Genomic DNA, 22,286 nt, shown 5'->3' with positions numbered 1-22,286 from the left:
CCATAAATCATAGGGACTAACTATTCAGCAAAAAAAAAAATCATAGGGACTAACTAATCTTGTACTATAAATCTCCTAAACAAGTTTACATCCTAATGGTCAAATCAATTTCCCTTTAAGATTCAAGGTGTAAAAACACATTGTAGTTTTAGGTTGCGTTTGGTTCGATGTAAATCGAATTCTGAGTGTAAAATGAATGTAGGGGTAAATGAATTCTAGTAAGGAAAATGAAAACTGGGTGTTTGGTTCTGCAATGGAAAATAATCCGAAAAATGATTTCTGGTATTTGGTAACATTTTGAAAATGCTATTTTTCTACAAAATTTTCACATTTTCTTAGCTATTTTCTCAGCTTCTAAACAAATTTTATAACATAAAATTTCAAAATATACACTTTAACACAACCAAAAATCAAAAGAAAAACATTTATGGGTTGTTTATGGGTTTAAGGGTGGATTTTAGTTAGACGGGTTTGAGGGGATGTGGATCGGCTTTTGTAGAAGGTGGGTCGGCTTTTGGAGGTGGGTATGGTTTCGCCGGCGTGAGAGAGAGTGACAACTGGGCCAAGGTGTGTGGATCGGAGGTGAGGTGAGATCGTCAAACTCAAACAAAACTTAAACAATGGAGGAAACTCACCAGCGTAGAGGGTGGGTTTAGGGGTGGAGTGTAGTGGGCTGGTGGTCGATAGCAGCCAAATTGGTGACGTTGAGCAAGAGGGAGAAGAAGAGTTGAGGAAGAAGAGAGAAAAAGGAGGAAGCTTGGCCAGCGCGATCTAGGCAGTGGGGCAGCATGATCTGGGCTGTCGGAGCTTGGCTAGGCGGCCACCTGTGCTCTCTCTCTCTGAGTCTTGGAAATCATTTGAAAGTAAAATGAGGGCTGCATTGGTTTTACGGCTAAAGTGGGTGTTTTTACGATCAACGTGTAATTGATTTTCCATTTGACCATATTTTCTATTGGAGCCAAACACACACAAGGGTGTAAAAGTAATTCATAAATTAGTTTTCAGCTGAAACAAACGTTGCCTTAGATTTTGCTAATACATTGGCCAAATTCAAACAAGGTCAATTGTAATCATAATCAACTCAATGGATAATTAGCCTAATTCTAATTAAAAAAATTTATTGCCACAAAGCAAGTAAAAATCCACCAGTTTTAATATAATCATTGTCATGTGAACTACTTTATATGTATCACCCAACAAAGTTTTTACATGATTTTTTATTCTCTCTCTCTCTCTCTCTCATTTTAACATAAATGATGGGGATTCCATGAAATTAATTCATACATATATTATATTTAATTATATTTTGAGTGTGTATATATATATATATGCATGCATGTATGTATAATGTATACATGTATGCATGAGTATTTGTGCATATAAATACATGTTTATGTTTATGTATAAAATATAAACAATTTTAATTTAATGTAGGAAAAATAACTATTATTCTGCTACTCAACTTCATTGTTTATGTTGTTGATAACTTGATATCTAGATAAAATTTTTCTTAAGAGAAAGAATAGCAAAATAACATGTACTGCCCCAAGCCCAATACCTAGTGCGATAGTCTTGGCACCATAGTATACAAATTAATCACAAGTGCTAAAAAATTAGATGATTGTAGTTAAGAAGGTTGTTGAATATGCCATGAATACTTGCCATAGTCTTGGCACCATAGTATACAACTTATCACCAGTGCTAAAAATTGGATGATAGTAATTAAGAAAGTTGTTGAATACGTCATGAATACTTGCTAATGTAGTTTCTACCGTATACAAATGAACAATGATGATGTCCTTTATGAGACCTTCATTCTTACAACTACAACTCAATATATTGTGAACAAAATTACGGGTTTTTTTTTTTTTTTTTGGGTGCGTGTACATTGTGTATTTCACCATATCAAGTATGTAGTCGTGCATTCTCAATGGGGGAAAAAAGTATGTGCAAGGTTTAAGTGACAGTCTAGTGGTAATGACATTTTTTGTAGTGCTTCACCTTTGTGGTTCAAACTCTGTCTCCACTCCCCCACTGTTGAACTTTGAATAATATATTTTATCTATGTTCAATTGCCACAGAGAAGTTAAAAACTGAAAATCAAAAATAAAAAATAAAAAATCAAACCTCCCTCATGGACCTAACCTAACATTTCCTTAAAAAAAAAGTCTCATGGACCTAACAAACTGTTAATTACTTTCCATGATTCTATTCAAAACAAAAACACCACTACACATTTTAAACATCAATCCAACACATTCAATTTGTATAGATGAATGATTAAATATATAGCACCAGGACTAAAAATACAAGAACCCAAAATCCAACAATTACTAGACATAGCACACAAGGCAACAACAAAATATCCCACACCAAAACTAAACACTACAAGAATAGAGAATTTATATGGCCAGTTTGGATCTTGGGGAGTATAGTCGAGTTGGGGGCCAAATTACAAGCTATAGCACAAGGCAACAATAAAATACCCCACATCAAAACTAAACACTACAAAAATAGAGAACTTATATGGTCAATTTTGATGGAGGGAAAGTATGTAGAGTAGTAAACTTCTCTTGAGAATCATTTTGTAAATTCGTATCAAGTTTTTTTAAACAAACACATGCAAAAGAAAGAGAAAATGATGTTCTAATATAAAGACACATATGCGACAAACTTTTTAAAGGTACCCCTTGCCCTTGTCCCCTCCTCATCCTCAAGGGCTGCCTATTGGAGGAAGATATTTTAGACAGAATCTACATTTTGCACTGTTTGCCCACTTATGATGATCTATATATACAAGCACGAGGTTTGCATATGCAAGTGATTATGATTTATGAGGATAAGCTATTAAAGAATGCTATTGGCTTGAAATAAAAGACTAGAGAATGCTATTGATTTGCCTTTCAATAAAGGGGTTCAAATTTTTTTGCATATACTTTATAATACTTAATTATTGCTCTCTCTGAAGAAAGGAACGTTGCTTGAGAGTTGAGATTTGTTCCATTCGTTTCTTTAAACAGAAAATGACATTTCTTTCTATATAAAATGCCCTGAGCATGCTTCTTTTGTCTCCAAAAGCCAATCACTTCGTGTGCAGGTGGGCTGTTATATAATTAATTAATTTACTTGGAAATCCACCAATCAAGAACTTAAAAATGTGCTCCACACTTGTAGGGTCACTTACCCATATTATAATTGGGACTGTGGATGTGGAGCATTTAGTGGCCAATAAATTCAAAGTTATATGACTAACATGTTTATTAATTAGTAATTTACGAATTATCATAAGATTTTTAATCTTAGTTTGTACAATTGAGGACCACCTAAATCTTTGTTTAATGCCAAGCAAAGGAAGTTTCTAGTACCGTACGTTGAATCAAGCCCATAAAGTGTTCAATTAATTTATGATTATTTATTGTAAAGGGAACATAATACTTAAGGAACAATATTCTTTTTTTTTTTTGAGAAGGAACACTATTCTTAAATCAATATTTTTGTTATGATAATTAATTTTGGGGTCCATAAAAGTTTATGGAAGTTTTAGACTAGCCAATTACAAGGGATAATACCCTATATTAATTAATTCATGGAACATATCAATTTTACTTTTGGCATGGAAAATAGATATATGTATCCCCACGTGTTATACAAGATACGTGATCCTGATTATTTTGCAATTAATTCACTTTAAATAATACAAATAATGAAATAAAAAAAACTATAATAACGACATCCTCTGATCTTCATGTAAATTTTTCACAAGATCTCCTTGTTTTAATCATATTATTTTTCTTGAATATTATAATTATATGCATTATACCATCGAGTAACTCAGTTTTCATTGATCCATTGTATGAAAGTTAATTTCAAAATATGCTATAAGGAAGCTACAAAGAATTAGAATTTCACTCTTTCTTCTTTTCCCTTTGTAAATTTTTGTTTAGTTCATGATATATATCTCCAATTTCAAACGAAGCTATAGCCTATATGTGGGCATATCATAGTATTTTTCGTTGTATCTTTCAAACAATATCAATGATTTTAAGTCTTTGACTCAATTTTTTTCTTTAAAATCTTAAAAGCTGAAGTACAACTTTTTTAAAGAATCATTTAATTTTCAAAGTATAATTGCACTTTTACAAATAATCAAAATAAGCTAGTAAAAAAATAAATTCATCTAAACACGCATACTTTTTTTTTTCCATGCTTAAAATGGCTAAAATATCTAGCAGTAATAATTAGGGATGGCCATGGGTAGGGTATGGATCGGGTATACCCATAGCCTACCCAAAAAGTTTGCCCATGGATACTCGAATATCAATATCCATTAGTATCCATACCCGAATCTTATCCGAATATATTATCCATGGATATCCATACCCTACCTGAAACCCATTTAATTTATTATTATTATTATTATTACTAAATCCAAATACAGCAACTTCTTCATCAATCCCATTTTTGTCTTTTTTTTTTCCTTAAATTCTCTCTCTCTCTCTCAATTCTCATCTCATAGTATATTTATGATATATCTGTTTTTTTTTCCCCACAGTTTCTCAAGAAACAAACAGAGTGATAGAGAGAGAATGGAGCGATGTCATCTCCTCCTCCTCCGCCACCGCCACCTCCTCCTCTGCCGCTGAAGATGGACATATTGATAAGGATGGGGATAGTAGGCGAGAATGGAGTGATGTCGACGGATTTCGAGGTCGGCGAGGGTTTTGATCGGCAAGATCTCCAACCCTTGCCTGACTCGTCCATGACTAGCAACTCAAGTACTGGAAAAGCCAAGATGTGTTGGGAAGAGGAAGTACAACAAGATGGTGGCATGGATGAGCTATTAGCTGTGTTGGGTTACCAAGTTCGAGCTTCAGACATGGTTAAGGTTGCCCAGAAGCTCGAATTGCTCGAGGATTTGATGGGAAATGCTCAAGGTGATGGCCTCTCTCATCTCGCCACTGAGACTGTCCATTACAACCCTTCTAATCTTAATGCTAGAGAGAGTGTAGTGACGGTGAGAGAGGATGGGTTTTTTTTTTTTTTTTTTTTTTTTTTAATATAGGTCGGGTTTGGATAATATACATACCCTACCTGAACAATTAGGGTAATATCCATACCCTACCCGGTTAAACTCTACCCATGAAGAACCGGGTATTACCCGAAACATTTGGATCAGGTAGAGTTGGATATCCATTACCCAATGGGTATGGCCATCCCTAGTAATAATTCTACAAGATTGTTACTACTATAGTCTCCCAAAAGATGACACTGATATGTATTTCTAATTTATTTTTCTAATTTTAAATTTCGTATAATTTTTTATTATATTTTACTAACACGAACACAAAGATAAAAATGGAAATAGTTTTCAACCAGCAATAGTCGTGTCTCAGTTCGAACCTCATTTTGTAACGCAAAGATAAAAATGACCATAAATTAAGCAGTCATCTTTTATAAAGTAACTTATCTTTTACGTAACTTTATTAAAGTGGCCTTATTTTGTAACATGCGTAGGCACTTTGGTTAAAAACTCTTATCAACTAATATTTTCATTATATTTTTTAATAAACCTTAACCTAAAATCTATCCCAATCTATCCCAATCAAACCCTTTCATTTATCACTTGACTAAGTCACACAATACTGACAAAAATTCATACCAAACACAATAGCAGATTGCAATATGTGGGCAATATTTCTAATCCTCGTCCCCGGCCCCTAAGGCATGCTATGACTAGCAAAGCACCCTTGAGTTTTGATCACCAGGAAGTCAAAGAAGCTATCACAAGAGGCCTAAGTTATAGGCTGTTGCTTTCGATATTGACCAGGGCCGGTTGAATGGTTGGGCAATAGGTGCGGTCGTTTAAGGCTCCAAGTAAAAAATACCCTTAAATTTTAACTAATAGGGTTATAAATAATCGATAGATAAAACAATATTTTTTTATTAAATGAAAAACAAACAAAAAAGTGAGAAAAATGCTAAGTCCACAATATTTTTCACAACACTTTTACAACAAATGCTAAGTAGCAGATTGTTACAACCTGTTATTGATGACAAAAAAAAAAAAAAATTATAGTGGTGTTTTCAAATAGAAAACAAGAAGCAACTTAAAATTTATAATTTGTTGTGAAAAATATTGTGAATATTACACTTTTTAAAAAATAAAATAATAATAAGAGTTGAGTTAGAAAACTTTTACTAGTTTTCATCTAGTGCTACCATTAACACTACTCTTTTATTTACTACTATCAATTTGCTACATCAACAAGTATGAAAAGTTTTGTAAAATTTTTTGTCTATAAAATTTCTAAAAAAAGAAAGAATTCTACCTAGTTCATGTTAATTAATAATAATTTTACATTTAAAACAAGATAATCAATCTTCCCTTTACGCCATTAAATGCATCAAGCTGCCCTGGATATTCCAAGTCCTACCGTCAAAACAAACATGGCACAAGCCAAACTAACGTGAAGGGAAATCATATTAAAACCGGAAATCATATGAACAAACTTAAAGAAAACGAAAGTGGGGGAAAGTGGGTGTAGAATACGAAAACCAAGTGGGGAAAGTGGGTGTAGAATACGAAAACCAATTGTGAGGAACGGGGTTTGTAATTATGAACCCAAAAAAAATCTTAGGTAACAGCCAAAAACATAGCCAATAAAAGAGCCTTTAAACAGGGACAACAAACAATATCAACCCCAACAACCGTCACATGCCCCACGTATAAAATAACAAAAAACACTAACAAAGAGAAAGATTCATCATAAATTCAGTCACTAAAAGGGCATTTTGTGTCATACAATGTACGTTGTTCCCAACAAACATAAGTCTACTTCTCAAGAGAAGTAGAGAAGTAAAGTGCTTCTCAAGAGAAGTGATCTACTTCTCGATTACTATTATTTTTTTTTTTAAAGTCTTCTTCTCTTGTTATTGCAGGCACATCTATCTATCATGTATTACATAATCAACCATATTAACTATGTAACATAGAAGATGATCAGCTAAACTTGAAAAGTAATGTTACAGACATAATATTTTAGACACTGTCATGTTGAAGTAAATTTAGTGTTTACACAATAAGTATCCATTATTTTATAAGCATAAGAATTAGGGTTGTAAACAAATTAAACATTCATTAAAAGTTTAGGAGATGTGCTCAATGAGAACATGTTATTTTCTTAACGAACAAACTTGAGCTACTAACTTTTTTTTTTTTTCTTTTCAAAATATAGTAAGAGCCCGTTTGGAATGAGCTATAAGCTTAAGCTTATTTGAGTTTTTAGCTTTTTTTTTTGTAATATTTATAGGTCTTATTACATTTTTTAGTACTATTCATGAATCTCATTATACTATTTAGCTAACTTTTAACCTAATTTTCTACATTTTCAACAATTTTTTTTTTTATTTCAATTAAATAAGTTGTTCCCAAACGAAACTTAAATGTCAAGATTATTATTATTACTATTTTTTACACTTTCACAAAACCACGCTAACTATGTTCTAGTTAAAATTATATTATTTGAGTTAATTAGGTAGAATGATTTTCGTTTACTATTAAAAATTTATATATAAATTTTTCTTACAAAATAGACTATTTTATACATTATTTAAATTATAAATAATAATTTGAGATCTTAGGAGAATATTATTAAAGAACTACACAATCTCAAATAATATTTATATAAAGATTAAGTATCCGTTTGGATTCAAATTAATTAGACGTTTGCGTTTTGTAATCTTCGTTTTTCTCTTCCTTTTTTTTTTGTTCAGCCCGCAATGGTTGACGAGTCAATTGTGAATAGTGCACTAGTGCATTATTCACGGGTCTTACAAATTACATTTTTTAGTAATTTTTTCATTAAAAATGGGTTCCACAGTACTATTTACACATTTAAAAATTATTTCGCTACAATATTTTCAATTTCAGCAAAAATATGCTGTATTTAAACGGAGCCTAAGATATTTTTTGGGGAAGAACAAAGATTAAGATAGTTATATAGTACTATCAATTAAATTTTTTATTTTTATCAATGTCATATCATATCTTATCCAACGACTAAGACCTGTCCTATCCAACTACAAAAACTTTCCCACACCCAATCATATACTTCCAACTGCCCCAAATACCAATTTGTAATAAAATCCAAAACCCTTTCCAAAATTTCCTACTTTTTCTCTGTGGGATATCCTACTCCTTTTGGTGCAAGACCTCTCTTCTTACGTGTCACAACCACCTTCATCCTACACTTGTACTCTTCTAACAAAAAGCTCTGCATTCACTATCCTCTTCGCTCTTCCCCCCTTCTATATATATTGACATTTTTCCCACCCTTTTGTGCTTAAAATATCAGCCAAAACCAAAACAGAACAAAAACAAAGTCTCACAAAACCCATTTCCAGTCTCTCTCACATTTCTATACCACCGCCCTTTCTACCTAACAGGAATCCTTCATTTTTATCCTCCTTTTTTTTTTTTTTTTTTTTTTTTTTTTTAATGTTATCACTTCCTTCCTGATAAGCTTTTTCTGTTTGGCTTGGCGGTTTTCCAATTCCGATTTAGCCCCCAAAAAAAAAAAAAAAAATTGATTCTCTTTCTACCTTTACGGCCAAGCTAGTTGTGTAAAAAGATTTCGTTGTACGGCGCAGCTAGCAAATGCGCTTTCTCTCTAAAACTGGTCATTTTTGTGAAAATAGATTCTCGGGAATTTTTATTTACTCAGCGTCCGATTTTCCATTTCCATGGATATGTGCATGTAGAGAGAGAGTCAACGAATTAGCGAGCGCGTGAGTGAGTGATCCTGTGAGACCCGTGAAGAGAAATCAAAATGCCTCACAGAACCACTTACTTTTTTCCGAGGCAATTTCCAGACCGTGGACTTGAGCCAGCCTCATCGTCATCCAAACAAGTCTTAGATCACGAAAAGCAAAAAATCATCAACAACTCCTTCAGCACCACCATCACCGCAAGCAAAAGCAGCAAAAGCGCTTTCGTCGTCGAAAGTGACAGAAACGATGATTTCACGAGCGACGATGTGGACACCTTTCTTTCTCATCAAACCAAGAGCAAGAAAAAGCAACAGTTCGCTGCTTTTTGCGACTGGTTAGTTGAGAAGAAGACCGAGCTTCGATCCAATCTTCACGTGAATAATAACAACAACAACAACAATAAGTCTTCGTTTTCATGTGACGAAGATCAAGATCGCAATGATCGCGAGCTTTTGCTACCACCACAACCACAACCAGAGCAGGAGCAGCAGCAGCCACGTGGCATTGAGAGGAGCTTGGAGCTGTTGGATCGGCAAGTTTCGCTGCCGAGGCTTTCGAGTACTGATGAGAGCAGTTACGCTGGGAGCTTGTTCTCTGGAACGACGACGTTTGATGGGAACTTGTCGTCGAGCGCGAGCGGTGTTAAGGACTCGACGAAGGAAGAAGAGGAGGAGGTGGTGGTGGTGGTGGTGGAGGAGACTAAGGAGGAGAGTTTGGCTCAGAGAGCGAAGCAAAGTTACTACTTACAGGTTTCGTTGGCTAAGAGACTCGGTGCTCAGGCTGGTCTTGCTTGTCAAATGCCTGCGGTTGTGGATGAGAGTAGCACTGGACCTCAAGTTTCAGATGCTGAAACTGTTTCCTATCGTCTCTGGGTATATATATACACATTTCCTCTATCTCATGCTATATGTCTCACATGCCTATCATTGTTTTTTTTGTTTAGAACCATTACAACGTAGGTTTTTTTTTTTTTATAGTTTTTAACTTATCGTGTCGCTCTATAATAATTTTTATTATCGTTACTTCAAATATATCAGTTGTTTTTTTTTGGTGTAACCGGATTTAAACCTAATCTTTTGATAGTCTTTGAACTTATGGTGTCTGCTTTATAATCATTTTTATCATCGTTGTTTCAAGATATCAATTGTTTTTTTTTTGGTGTAAGTGGAATTTAAACCTAATCTTTTGATAGACGCCTAACCTGATCAACCCAACCTGATTCATCAATTTTAGTTTTCATATCATAAAATTTTAACGTGATATATATATATATATATATTTTTTTTTTTTAACACACACACACTCTAGTCTTTATGTCTAGCGTGCATATTATTATCATTGTTGTTGGTGGTCGTATTACTGAATATAATTTTAGATTTTTAATGTTTAATTTAAATTTTAAACCATAAGATAGATCCATTTTGAGGCAGAGATGATTATTTTCCGAACTTGGGTCGCCCCCTTTTGATCTTGAGTATTTAGTACTACTATACATATCTACTTCTTCGTTGCAGGTAAGAAGCCATGGTGTGTCCAAAGTATAATTGCATTTCTTCATTAACTAGCCCTACCATTTATTGGAATGTTTTTATTATGCATGTATAGCCGATCTAAATGTCGTTTTTAGTTAATATGAATTGCTTGGGTCATTTTACAGGTTAGTGGTTGCTTGTCTTACACTGATAAGATATCAGATGGTTTCTATAACATATTGGGAATGAATCCATATGTGTGGCTGATGTGCAATGATGTGGAGGAAGGTAGTCAGTTGCCACCATTGATGTCGCTTAAGGAAGTTGATCACAATGAGACATCCATGGAGGTGGTTCTTGTTGATAGACGCGGGGACTCTCGGCTTAAAGAACTTGAAGATAAGGCACAAGAACTGTATTGTGCTTCAGAGGATACCTTTATGTTGGTGAAGAAGCTAGGCAAACTTGTTGCTATTTACATGGGGTAGGTTTTCAATGTTTTCTACTTTTCTTTGCTGGTAACTTGAACAATGAACATTTTAGGCCAAATTACAATTTTGGTTTTGATACATTTGTCATGGTTTCAATTTGGTCCCTATACATTTAATTATCGTCAATTAATTTGTCATTCAACTATTAAAATCAAGTCAACTTCTTAGGATAAAAGTGATTTGAAATTGAAGGGCAAAATTAACACAAATAATAGTTGAGGGACTAAGTTGTCACCATTAAATGTACGGGGACACAATTGAAATTACCCTCGTTGTTAGAGGAGCAACATTATAGTTTTCCCCCGTTTAATTTGCTTTTGTGATTTAAGTGTTTGAAATTTGTCAATTTTTTGAAGGGGCACTTTTCCAGTGGAGAATGGAGATCTCCACTTGCGCTGGAAATTGGTCAGCAAGAGATTGAGGAATTTTCGGAAATGCGTTGTGCTCCCTATTGGCAGTCTATCTATGGGACTTTGCAGGCATCGTGCAATTCTTTTCAAGGTGATGGAATGAACTGTGTGGTTGGGTTTATCAACAGTGTCAATTCTGCCTTAGTTTTTAAAATCACAAGTACTCATTATAAGTTCTGAAAAATAACTAACATGCTAAGTATAATTCATTCATTATTATAATTTGTTATTTTAATTTGGTATTTAGAAGAAGTTTCCAGTTGGCAAGGGTTTAAGGTTTAAAGTTTACCATGCTTAATCATCAGTATGTAGATAAACTGTCCTAACTGGGATCATTGAGATATTCTGAACATGTGAGACGGATTGTGTCTGTGTGCCAAGTAATTTCTGGAGTGATATTACAGGCTGCATGCTCATGGTGAAATGGAGTAGTGCATTAGGGCATTCACATTGTTTTATTTTTGTTTTAGATGGGTACTGTATGTTAAAAAAATGATAAGTCAACCATGCATGTATAAATATGTTCTGTATCAATGGAGAGTTGGAGATTTATGTGCTATAACCATTGAGAGTATTCTTGAAGAAACCGCTAGAAGTGTAGTTTATAATTTAGTCAAGAAGCATGGGCCAGCATCCATCTGGTACACTAGATGCCCCTATTATCTTGAGTATTTCTTTTTCCTAGGTGAATGGAACCAGTTATGGTTTTGGACAGCTGTGAATCTACTATGTTGTGTTATCAGAAAGCGGGTGCCAGTCAACTCCTCTGTCTCTAATGCCTATAATGTTGCATTTAATGTTAAACCACATGTATTAATTGTGGAATATGTTATTCAGGGTTTTTTGGGGTCACATTTGTTTCGAACTTATTCATTCAGGATGACAAATTAAGCATTTCTCTCTTTTTTTTTTTTTAGTATGCAAACACTCTAGCACCTTCATTTTTAAATGAAGGATAGAGAACATTTGCAAATTGTATATCATTATTGGTTAAAAAACTGATTATTTTATTGGAAGTTCATATCTGTGTTGTAATATTATGGTAAATAGGGGACAGAAGTACAATATTGCTTTAGAACTGCAAGATGTTTTTAAGCATGTATGACTGTCTGAACAGGGTGCATTGGTATCACATGAGAATGCAACTGAAATAGAAGCAACAGGTGACACCCACAATTATTAAGCAGTCCATTAGGAGTTTCTATCCCCTGATCATTCTGTGAGGTATTTGTAGTCTTCCACGGTGAACTGACAAAATTTGTGTGAAAATTATGAGGTGCTCAGGCCTATCCCTTTCCATACTTTGTTAGGCTGCTTCAAATGTTTTGAAAATTTAAGCTTAGCTTTGGATAACAACTTTTTTATAAAGCCTTTTTCCTTTTTTAAAGCTAAAAATATTGTTAATGGCTGAATCATGTACTTTTTTTGAAATCATAAAAGATAACCAGCAAATCAATGAGTGTGGCATATGCACCAAAGGCACTATCAGTCTATCACAATGCTTACTTATTCTTATTTTTATAACTTAAACCATTTTGCATAAGCATAATATATGACCAAAATGTATTCTGAAGTACTATACAACTATTACAATCTTTAGGCAATGAATTTTTTTTGAGTTAAGCACACAGAACAATTTTTGCTCCATGTCTCTCTCTCAGTTTGTGTGGGGGTAAGTGTTTAACTTGGGCCTGATCATTCTTCAAGTGCAGATAACAAGGAGATGGTATTCAATTGACTCTCTGGGTGTGTGGTTTCTTTTTCTTTATTATTTTTTTTTTTTTTTGGGGGGGGGGGGGGGGGTACTTATAATGGCCTGATTATCCTTCCAAGTGCAGATCTAATTTAGATGACTATTAATTACTAGAGGCATGCATCCGCAGGTTTGGTTACTGAACAAGTGATATATTTTCCTATACAGAAGTTGGCAGATTACATAGGTTTGCCATGTCGGATTGCTCGGGGCTGCAAGTACTGTGTGGCTGATCATCGCTCTTCTTGTCTTGTCAAAATCAAGGACAATAAGCAGTCTTTAAGGTTTGATATGTTACCTGTTCTTCTGGGCCTCATTCCTTGCTAATAAAAATCAAAGGTTTCTTAGAATCCAAAAAGGCTACAAGAAGATTAAGCAAGTTGATTTCTTCGAAAAACATGTCAATTGGAAATTTAATTATTTCCTTGAGCCATGTCATTTTATTTGTCTGTGACATTAACCTCTGTAGTAGCCATTCTCCTCCATGTAGGGTGTTTATGTTTTCATTAATGTAATTATTGACACTGGATGGTTGCAGATAAATTATTAGGTTGTATCATGTTTGAACATATATGGATATACCAACTTGAAATTTGTTATGTAGCATTATATTTGATCATATTAAGTTTAATCATGTTTGGACTACATCAAATGCTTGATTATGTGTTTATTTTGTGTATGGTAGGAGTCGATGTAGTGTTCAACTATTCTTGTTTGAAGCATTTCCCTAAATATTTAATGCTTTGTTGTTTAACCATTTTTATTTCTAAACAGGGAATATGTAGTTGATCTAGTTGGGGAACCAGGAAATGTTCATGGTCCAGATTCCTCAATCAATGGAGGATTGCTTTCTTCAGTGCCTTCACCATTACAAATTTCTCATCTAAAAGAATTCCAGCAACCTCAGGTGGACAGTGCATCATATTGTCAAATTCTAAACTCAGAGGAGCAGACGTGTGCTCCTAAAAATCCTCTATTTTTAGGTATCTTACATTTTGCATATCTCAAAAGTGTGTGTGTGTGTGTGTGTGTGTTTTTTTTTTTTCCTTTATACATCAAGATTCAAAAGACATATGATTGAATTGTGTTGGGGGCATCAATGTAACGATATTGATACCTTGAGATGTTTGTGTCCAGAAAGCTCCTACCAAAATGAAAAGGGGAAAGATTTAGATAACTCAATTTGGAATGCATCAAATGCTGTAGACAGATGTTTCTCTAATACAAAAAAAAAAAAAAAATGTTGCAACTAAAGTGAGCACACATACATCATGCAAAACCATGTGCTTGTACCTTGAACTATATTCCTCATCAGTTAAACTTTTAAGCTAAAACTTTCTGTTCTTATTCATCGTAAAAAATCTAGATTTGATGTTGTGCCTATTGTTAATTACTCTAATTATAACATTGGAGGTTTTACCTTCCAAAAGAGGTGCAGTTGATCTTGGTTTTCAGCGATTTATTTATTTTTTTAGTGCCATCTCCTAGAAAACTCTAGCTTTCTTTTGATTGGACTAATGTAGTAGATGCTTTAGCCTTTTCATCACTTTTTTCTAAGTTTGGTAGAAATGATTGTATTGAAAGTTAGCAACATTGTGAAAGCATTGCTTGTAAGATTTTTCTGCTACTTGGATACAAGGCAGTCAATGTAGTCTGATTTAAGTCATTTTAATCAACGTAATTTCAGATGTCAGTGTTATTCCAAAAATATAGCAATGCTGAATTTTATCTACAGAGACTAAGGATCAATTCCTCGCAGGTTGCGGGGAAGAATGTACACAAATAATGGAATCTTCTCTGGCACCTTTCGAGGAATCATCTCTGACTCCTTTTAAGTTGGAAGGGAATGCTGAGAATTTCATACTTAACCGGCCAACTTTGCAATCTTCCCAGGGCAGTATTTCTGAATCTCTGGATTCTGCTCCTGAGCAAATCTTACATGAATTTTCTAGGCTTAGTGTTGGTGAAGACAAAGTTATGACCAAGCAAACTAACACAGAACAGATATTTGTACCTGGAAGTCCAGTTATAAAAAACAGTGTCAAGCAACCAAAAGGCAGCTTATTGAGTGAGTCGGATCTGAAGGATGTTGATAGAAGACTTGTTAAACAAGGGAAATTTCCTTCTGTAACCAACCAAAAGTACTTGAATCTTGAACCGTCTCTTGCAATGGACTGGCTAGAGATATCATGGGATGAATTACATATCAAAGAGCGTGTTGGTGCTGGTACTTCCTATGCTTTTTCCTAACTGGAATTTTCTTTTTCCGTTTTTCAAGTATTTCAAAAATTACTTTTCTTCGTGTAGGCAATTCTTGAAGTATTGTTCTCTATGTTCCTTCTTGCAGGCTCCTTTGGAACCGTGCATCGTGCTGAATGGCATGGATCGGTTAGTATTCCTGTACCATCTGATTTGGAAATCAATATATATATATATATTCTTTGTTGAGGATGAATTAAAGTTTGATTCTGGAATTTAACTGTGCTGCATTGGCAATCCTTTTATGTTGATTGATATCATAAATACATATCGTTTGAGCTCTTGTTTAATTTTACTACATTGTATACATGGACACGTACATGAGTGTTGTTTAGTAGAATGACCTTTTATCGCTTTTGTTGGACTGTCTGTAAGTATTTTTCAATTTACGGTATTTCTTAGGGACAGATTGTCAAAACCAAGGAAAAGTTAGATTGTCAAAGGTCATTTTCATTTTCTGCATAGTTAATTACTTCCCCTTGAAAGTGAAAATATCTACCTTTTAATTTCATTAGCTTAAATTTTTTCACTACTTCCCCCATCCCTCCCCCCCCCCCCCCCCCACCTCCTCCCTTAGAAAAAATATAGTGTAACAGGCATATGTTACATATGCCCATTACACCAAATACCCTCTGCTCCCTCTCCCTTTTTTTTTGCCAAAATGTAATGCTATTTTGCCTGTAGTAAGTAATATATCGCCCTTATAATGCAGGATGTAGCAGTCAAAGTTCTTACTATGCAGGATTTCGATGATGATGACTTGAAGGAGTTTCTAAGAGAGGTAAGTGCATGATAACTGAAGAGTAAAGAGACACTACTATCGACCTACACACTCATAATTGTTACTGTCACCATTGTGCATTGTGTTGCCTCAGTTGCCTTTGTTCCCCTTCACAATCCCAGTAGATGCATGCATTTTTCCTTATACCCTTTTTTTTTTCTTCTTTTGTTTTTCCCCTATATTGGGTGATAAGTTTGTATTAGTCCAGCTTCGATGGTGCATTTTTTGGGGATTTTTTATTGTGGGGGGGGGGGGGGGGGGGGTGTTCTACCTTCCTATAAATATTAAATTGAAGAAGGATTCTCAAACTGTTTGCATCTGGATGTTCTTCTGATCATTTGGTGTCTTTACATTGATATTTTGACATCAAATCATTATTTTTCCTGAAGTGAAGAATAATAGCTTTGTAGTGAACTAGTGATACATGATCCAGACATACAATCATGTACCTTTGACATCTTTAAGAATCCTACAATTTTCATTTAGTTGCCCTATTATGTTCAAGATATCATAGTTGTTGAAAGTATCTACCTCAAGTAAGTTTTCATCAATGTATACTGGCTACTATATGCTGTAAGAATGTTATACTTTGGTATGCTTAGACACACTGTGTAGTATATATAGATTATACAATGTTATATTATGTTCTTTGGGCATGTTCTCATGAGTATACAATTTGTAAATTGAGCAGATAACCAAAAAATAAATATATAAAGAAAACGTGATTACCAATTTGATTCTTAATGGCATAGCTTAATTTGAGATTCAAATTGCTTTCAGGTTGCAATAATGAAACGTGTAAGGCATCCAAATGTAGTTCTCTTCATGGGTGCAGTTACAAAGCGTCCACATCTATCAATAGTGACGGAATATCTGCCCAGGTAATCATTCAAGCTCCCTCCCCCTCTTCACTCTTTTCCTTTAGAAGCAAGTGGCATATTTAACCATTGACAATCTGTGGTCTTTGTGGAACAGGGGTAGTTTATTCCGCCTCATACACAAGCCAGCTTCTGGTGAAATGATGGATAATAGGAAGAAATTACGCATGGCATTGGATGTGGTTTGTACTAAATATATTCTCCCATTTTAGCTACTAACAGTGCTTTATGTTAGCAAAAATTTATACGCTATAATGGATGCAGGCCAAGGGGATCAATTATCTTCATTGTCTTAATCCTCCTGTCGTGCACTGGGATCTTAAATCTCCAAATTTATTGGTCGATAAAAATTGGACAGTAAAGGTATAACAAATGGATGCAATTTTCCTTTTGGGAAAGACAGGATGTCCTACTGTCTTGTTAACTGACTAAATTAATCTTTCATTTTATGCTCAGGTAGCCGATTTTGGTTTGTCCAGATTCAAAGCAAACACTTTCATATCATCGAAGTCTGTTGCTGGAACAGTAAGTCTCTGACTCCATCAGTTGCAACATTAACTGGTATTTCATAGAATTTAGATGGTGTTTGAAATCTCTTATGTACTGGTTGTAAACACTCCCAGCCTGTTCTCATGAGCTCCTTACTTTTGAAGAGTGTCTCTTCCCAAATCAGTGTCATTATAGTAGAAGCAATTTTTGGGGACAGATTTTTGTCTCATTAAATGGAATATCAGGTTGCAAAGTTGGGCACAGATATTTTATTCACCCCATAAAGGTTTTCCCTGTAAGAATCAGCTACCTCATTCACTATGGGTAACCTTCCCTCTTACTGGGTTTAACTTTTCCTTCTTGTCATTTATGAATGTTCTCAATCATCAATTATAAGCTCAGTTTCAATTTAAAGTCAGAATAATTGCATCGATATTTTGCAGGTTGAAGTTTATCGCAGTGCGTCACTCAACATGTAACACTCTTGCTTTTGTTTTCAGCCTGAGTGGATGGCTCCAGAGTTCCTTCGTGGAGAACCATCAAACGAGAAGTCTGATGTTTACAGTTTTGGAGTGATCCTGTGGGAGCTAGTAACCATGCAACAGCCCTGGAATGGTCTTAGCCCTGCACAGGTAATTGATGAAGATTAAGATCTAATATATTTTACTTTTACATATTTGCTTCTTCATTTTGACCCTTTTATATCTTCAGCATCAGTTTTTCTTTTTTGTGTTTATCAATATGAACATAACACCTGCTGCACATTGAACTTGGTTGACATGACCCAGGTAGTTGGAGCTGTTGCTTTCCAAAATAGAAGACTCACTATCCCACAGAATGTCTCCCCAGTCTTGGCATCCCTTATGGAATCTTGCTGGGCCGAGTAAGTGTACCCAAATCCCCTAGTTCATTTGAAGTGTTTTACTTTAAAAAAAATAAAATAAAGGGAGCTGTCTTGTTCTATTAGGATACTGCATTTGAATTTTAGTTTTCTAGGGTGCAAATAAGAACATCACAGCATGGCGTCATGCAGAATAATGTTGAATATACACACATCACCTGAGTGTGGTTTAAGTACCATATCAAGTAAGAAGTCACATAAGTGAATTATTTAAGTATAACATAAGTTGGCTCAAATTCATATACTTAAGTTTTTGGGTTAATTAACATGTTAGATCGAGGCCTCACTCGGAGAACGTTTTGTTTTTCATGCTTGTGGACCAATCTTTTGGAGGTTTACAGACTCATACGCTTGGTTCAATCTACAATTTTATTGGAATTCTAATGGTTGCTTATTTTGCTTGGCAGCGATCCCGCTCAACGCCCATCTTTTCCTAGTATAGTAGACTCTCTAAAGAAGTTGCTGAAGTCACCTGGGCAGTTAATACAGATGGGTGGAAAATAACATAGTACTCAATGCAAGGCCACTCCATAATATATATGAAAATATGGAAGATTCTCCAATTCGCTGAGGTGATTTGGCGAAGTTAAATAACCAAGTCACTGTGACTGACTCAACCCTTTTGGCAATTGGCAACTATAAATATGTTGCTTGTCTAACCCACTGGAAAAGGCCATTATTACCCTCCAAGCTGAAGCCATACGTAAGATACAGAGAGAAGGTTCCTTCTGTATTTATATGGATTTTTTTTTTTTTTTCTAAGTGGGGGCTGCCTTTATCTTATAAGTTCTTTATCATTCGAAATCCGATATATTTTAAAAATTCGGAATTAACTTGGATATGTATTTTGTTCGCAGGATTTAAGTTTTAACATGCTGTTCTGGAATCAGCATGTTTTTGCATAATGTTCTTCCTATCTTTTAACTTTATAATAATAATTGAATCTACCAAAAGCTTCTCGTTGCTGTTTGATTGCATTGGTGGTCATGTAAGTTGTAGCTGGAGCAGGATACTTTCACTTCAGAGTTGTGGAAGCAATCAAGTAGCTGCTAGCCTGTTAAAAAACATTACAAGGACCAATAGATTTTAAGCGAAAAGGTGTAGCCTTTTTATTAAAAATAAATAAACAATAAAAATGGTATGTTTTGGATTGGAAATTATTAATTTTCAATTACAACTGTATGTTTAGATTGGAAGAGATTAGGGATAGGATAGAAGAATAGATGTAGGGAGGGGAAAAACATATTGGAAGACTTGTCACTCAAGTCACAAGACTCATCACCTCATCTTGGAATCTTGGAATAGATTTTCCATTTCCTTATATAGGCGGCTACGTATCCAATTGTTCACTTGTTCCAACGAGAAACACATAGCAATTGCTGGACACATGATAGTATCTATCCAAGCCAAACAAGAGAGAGAACAAAAATGAAGTCATTAAAATACGTTACACTTTGTATACATATAATAAGTGTGGAGTAATAAGATCTAAACATACAAAATTATTTATGTGACATGACGTGTATGATTAATACTAACTCATACGGGAGAAGTAGAAAGAAATTTGATTCTCAAAAAAAAAAAAAAAAAAAAAAAAGTAGAAAGAAATTTCTATGGGGTTAGATCATAAAAATAATGCATAAAATAATGTAGCTTTAAAAAAAAAGTTTATTTTTCTATAATTTAAATTTAGATCTTATATTTTTAAAAGTTACTCAATTAGACATTTATTTAGTTGAGAGACACTTCTTTTTGGCAAAATTTGCCAAATAGCATGTTTTTAGAAAAAATTTAGAAAAGTAGTACACGAATGAAGTTAATTAATTAAGTAAACTGTTTTTGGAACTTAAGTTTGGACTAGAACTCAAGTTTGACAAACTCCAATCAATATTGCTGCATACTGCTTGAAACTCGAGTTTCAAAAACAATCTACTTAACTAATTAACTTCAGTCACATGCTATTCACCAAAAAAATTTCTAAAATGGTACTAATGAGCAAATTTTGCCATTCTTTTTCGTTTCTCTCAACTTCTCTTAGCTAAATTCGGCAATAGGAATGCCCAATAGTTCTCAAATTCGATTTACAGTCTTTTACCCCAACTAGTTGGCACTTATAGGTATTTTCTACGAAGACATATTAGTTCAAATCGCCCATTCTAAAAAGTTTATAAACACACATTTTGTCATAAGTATTACCACAACTTGTGCATGTGTTAAGTAGTGATTGGATTATCTCATATATAAGTGATGTAATCCAACTATAAGTTGACAGATGTATAAGTTGTGACAAAGTATACAATACAATGTGTCTCTAAAAGAGTTGATCTCCCTCTCCCATTAATAAATGAAAATTGCTACGTTTACAATATTTTCACAACTAATCATGGGTGGTTAGTTGATATTTGTTCTAATTTGAACCTATCATTAAAATTATTTTTTTACTCTATCAATAACAAGCTATCACTTAGGCCTTGTTTGGGAGAAGGGAATGAAATGAAATGGAAAGAAATAAAAAGATTAATTGTAGAATATTCTTTCCTTCCCTTGTTTGGGAGTTTTAATATAAGGAATGGAAAGTCTATTCCATTGTTTGAGAATTTAAGTGGGAGGGAATGGAATAAGTAGGAAGGAACACTCATTCCTCTGTATTCCCTTAAAACCTCAAATTTTTATTCCTCCCGAAATTGGGAGGAATGGGAGGGAATGAAATTAAATTTAATGAATTTTTTACTAAAACTCTCAAAATACCCCTATATATTCAACCATTTATTTTAACATAAGGCTCCATTTGGGAGTTCATAAGGGAAAGGGAATAGAATGGAATGATTATAAGGGAATGGAAAGGAATGAAATGTGTAGGGGTGAGGGCCCAAGATCATACATTGGGCCTTGGATTTTGTCCGAGAAGATTGATAGGTTCGAGGAGGAACAAATAGTTATTAGGGGTTCCCAGTTAAAGTCTTATAAGTAGGGAACGAATAGAGGATGATCCGAGAAGAAACTCCTCCTCGGATATGATGAATATAGTTCAAAGTACGTACTCTAGCAATTAGAGTGATCCTCCAAGAAGCTCCAATGATAATGACATACCTCATGAACATACGAAAAGGAAGGAAACCTAAAAATATCTAAGGGAAAGCTGTCACCACCGTATTAAATGCACTGCAGCTACTTTTTTGGCCACATTTATGTGGAAAAGAGTTTTGAATAGTGCTATCTTGGCTACCACAACTCACAGAAAACCAGAAAGGATGTCTGATGGGACAGGTACTCAAATAAGGGCTAGAATGATCAACAAGTGTATGATGAAGATGGTCAAAAGTAAGATATATAATGTGAAAGGCTCTTCATGAATTAGGGATTGGGAAAAATAGAGAGAAAAGGCTGTAGTAATCTAAATTATCTTTGTATCCATTTGTGATCAATTTATACAAAGGGGACCTCCTCGGACTGAAAATATATTAAGATCAAATCTCAAATATATTAAGATCAAATCTCTTATTTGTGTTTGACAGTCGTTCAAATTAATCCTATCTATTGTTCAATTCATTAGGGCGTAGTTTTTCGACTCTCTCTACAAATTTATTGTATTGGGCTCATTGGGCCAACATCTCATACGTTTTTGGCTTAGACTGTAAATCGAGACCCTACAGAATGTATTTAAGTGAGGGAAAGGAATGGAAAAAAAAAATTGAATGGAATGGAATTAAGTAATTTTGATTTGATGTTTTAAAATAAATGAATGAAAATGAATTGAATGTAAGTAATCTTGTTTGGGAGCAACATAGAGGAAATGGAATAGAATCATTTTATGATAATATTATTATTAGACCCCTATTTTAAAATAAAGAGTTGAATTTACAGAAGCATTTTGGGATTTTTAGTAAAAAAATTATTAAATCTAATTTCATTTCCTTCCATTCCTTTCAATTTCGGGGAGAATGAAAATTTGAGATTTTAAAGGAATAGAGAGAAATAAGTGTTCAATCCTATCAATTCCATTTCTTCTCACTTAAACTCTCAAACAAGGGAATGAGTTTTTCATTTCATCCATTAAAATTCCCAAACAAGGGAAGAGAAGAA

The 22,286-nt window shown here is 34.2% G+C and overlaps 1 protein-coding gene across 3 annotated transcripts; it reads left to right on the top strand.

The window, feature by feature from the left end:
• The first annotated feature begins 8,242 nt into the window (after nt 1–8,242).
• Nucleotides 8,243–19,117, top strand: LOC126699186 (serine/threonine-protein kinase CTR1). 3 transcript variants are annotated; one of them, XM_050396852.1, is made up of 15 exons: nt 8,250–9,641; nt 10,427–10,725; nt 11,089–11,233; nt 13,064–13,179; nt 13,670–13,878; nt 14,655–15,122; nt 15,243–15,283; nt 15,867–15,935; nt 16,716–16,816; nt 16,911–16,995; nt 17,078–17,176; nt 17,270–17,338; nt 17,803–17,934; nt 18,091–18,185; nt 18,611–19,117. In XM_050396852.1, exons 1-15 carry the CDS (start codon nt 8,829–8,831, stop codon nt 18,705–18,707), a joined length of 2,838 nt encoding a protein of 945 aa, XP_050252809.1. In that variant the 5' UTR covers nt 8,250–8,828; the 3' UTR covers nt 18,708–19,117. The 3 variants fall into 3 exon arrangements, with proteins under 3 accessions (XP_050252810.1, XP_050252811.1, XP_050252809.1); XM_050396853.1 differs by lacking the exons at nt 18,091–18,185; nt 18,611–19,117 and adding an exon at nt 17,548–17,626 and having other exon boundaries at nt 8,243–9,641; nt 17,803–17,935; XM_050396854.1 differs by lacking the exons at nt 18,091–18,185; nt 18,611–19,117 and having other exon boundaries at nt 8,243–9,641; nt 17,746–17,890.
• The last annotated feature ends 3,169 nt before the right edge of the window (nt 19,118–22,286 follow it).

This window comes from Quercus robur, chromosome 9 (genome assembly GCF_932294415.1).
Source record: "Quercus robur chromosome 9, dhQueRobu3.1, whole genome shotgun sequence".
Classification (NCBI taxonomy): Eukaryota; Viridiplantae; Streptophyta; class Magnoliopsida; order Fagales; family Fagaceae; genus Quercus; species Quercus robur.
The sequence above is the reverse complement of the archived record's forward strand: the minus strand, read 5'-3'. Positions and strand labels throughout refer to the sequence as shown.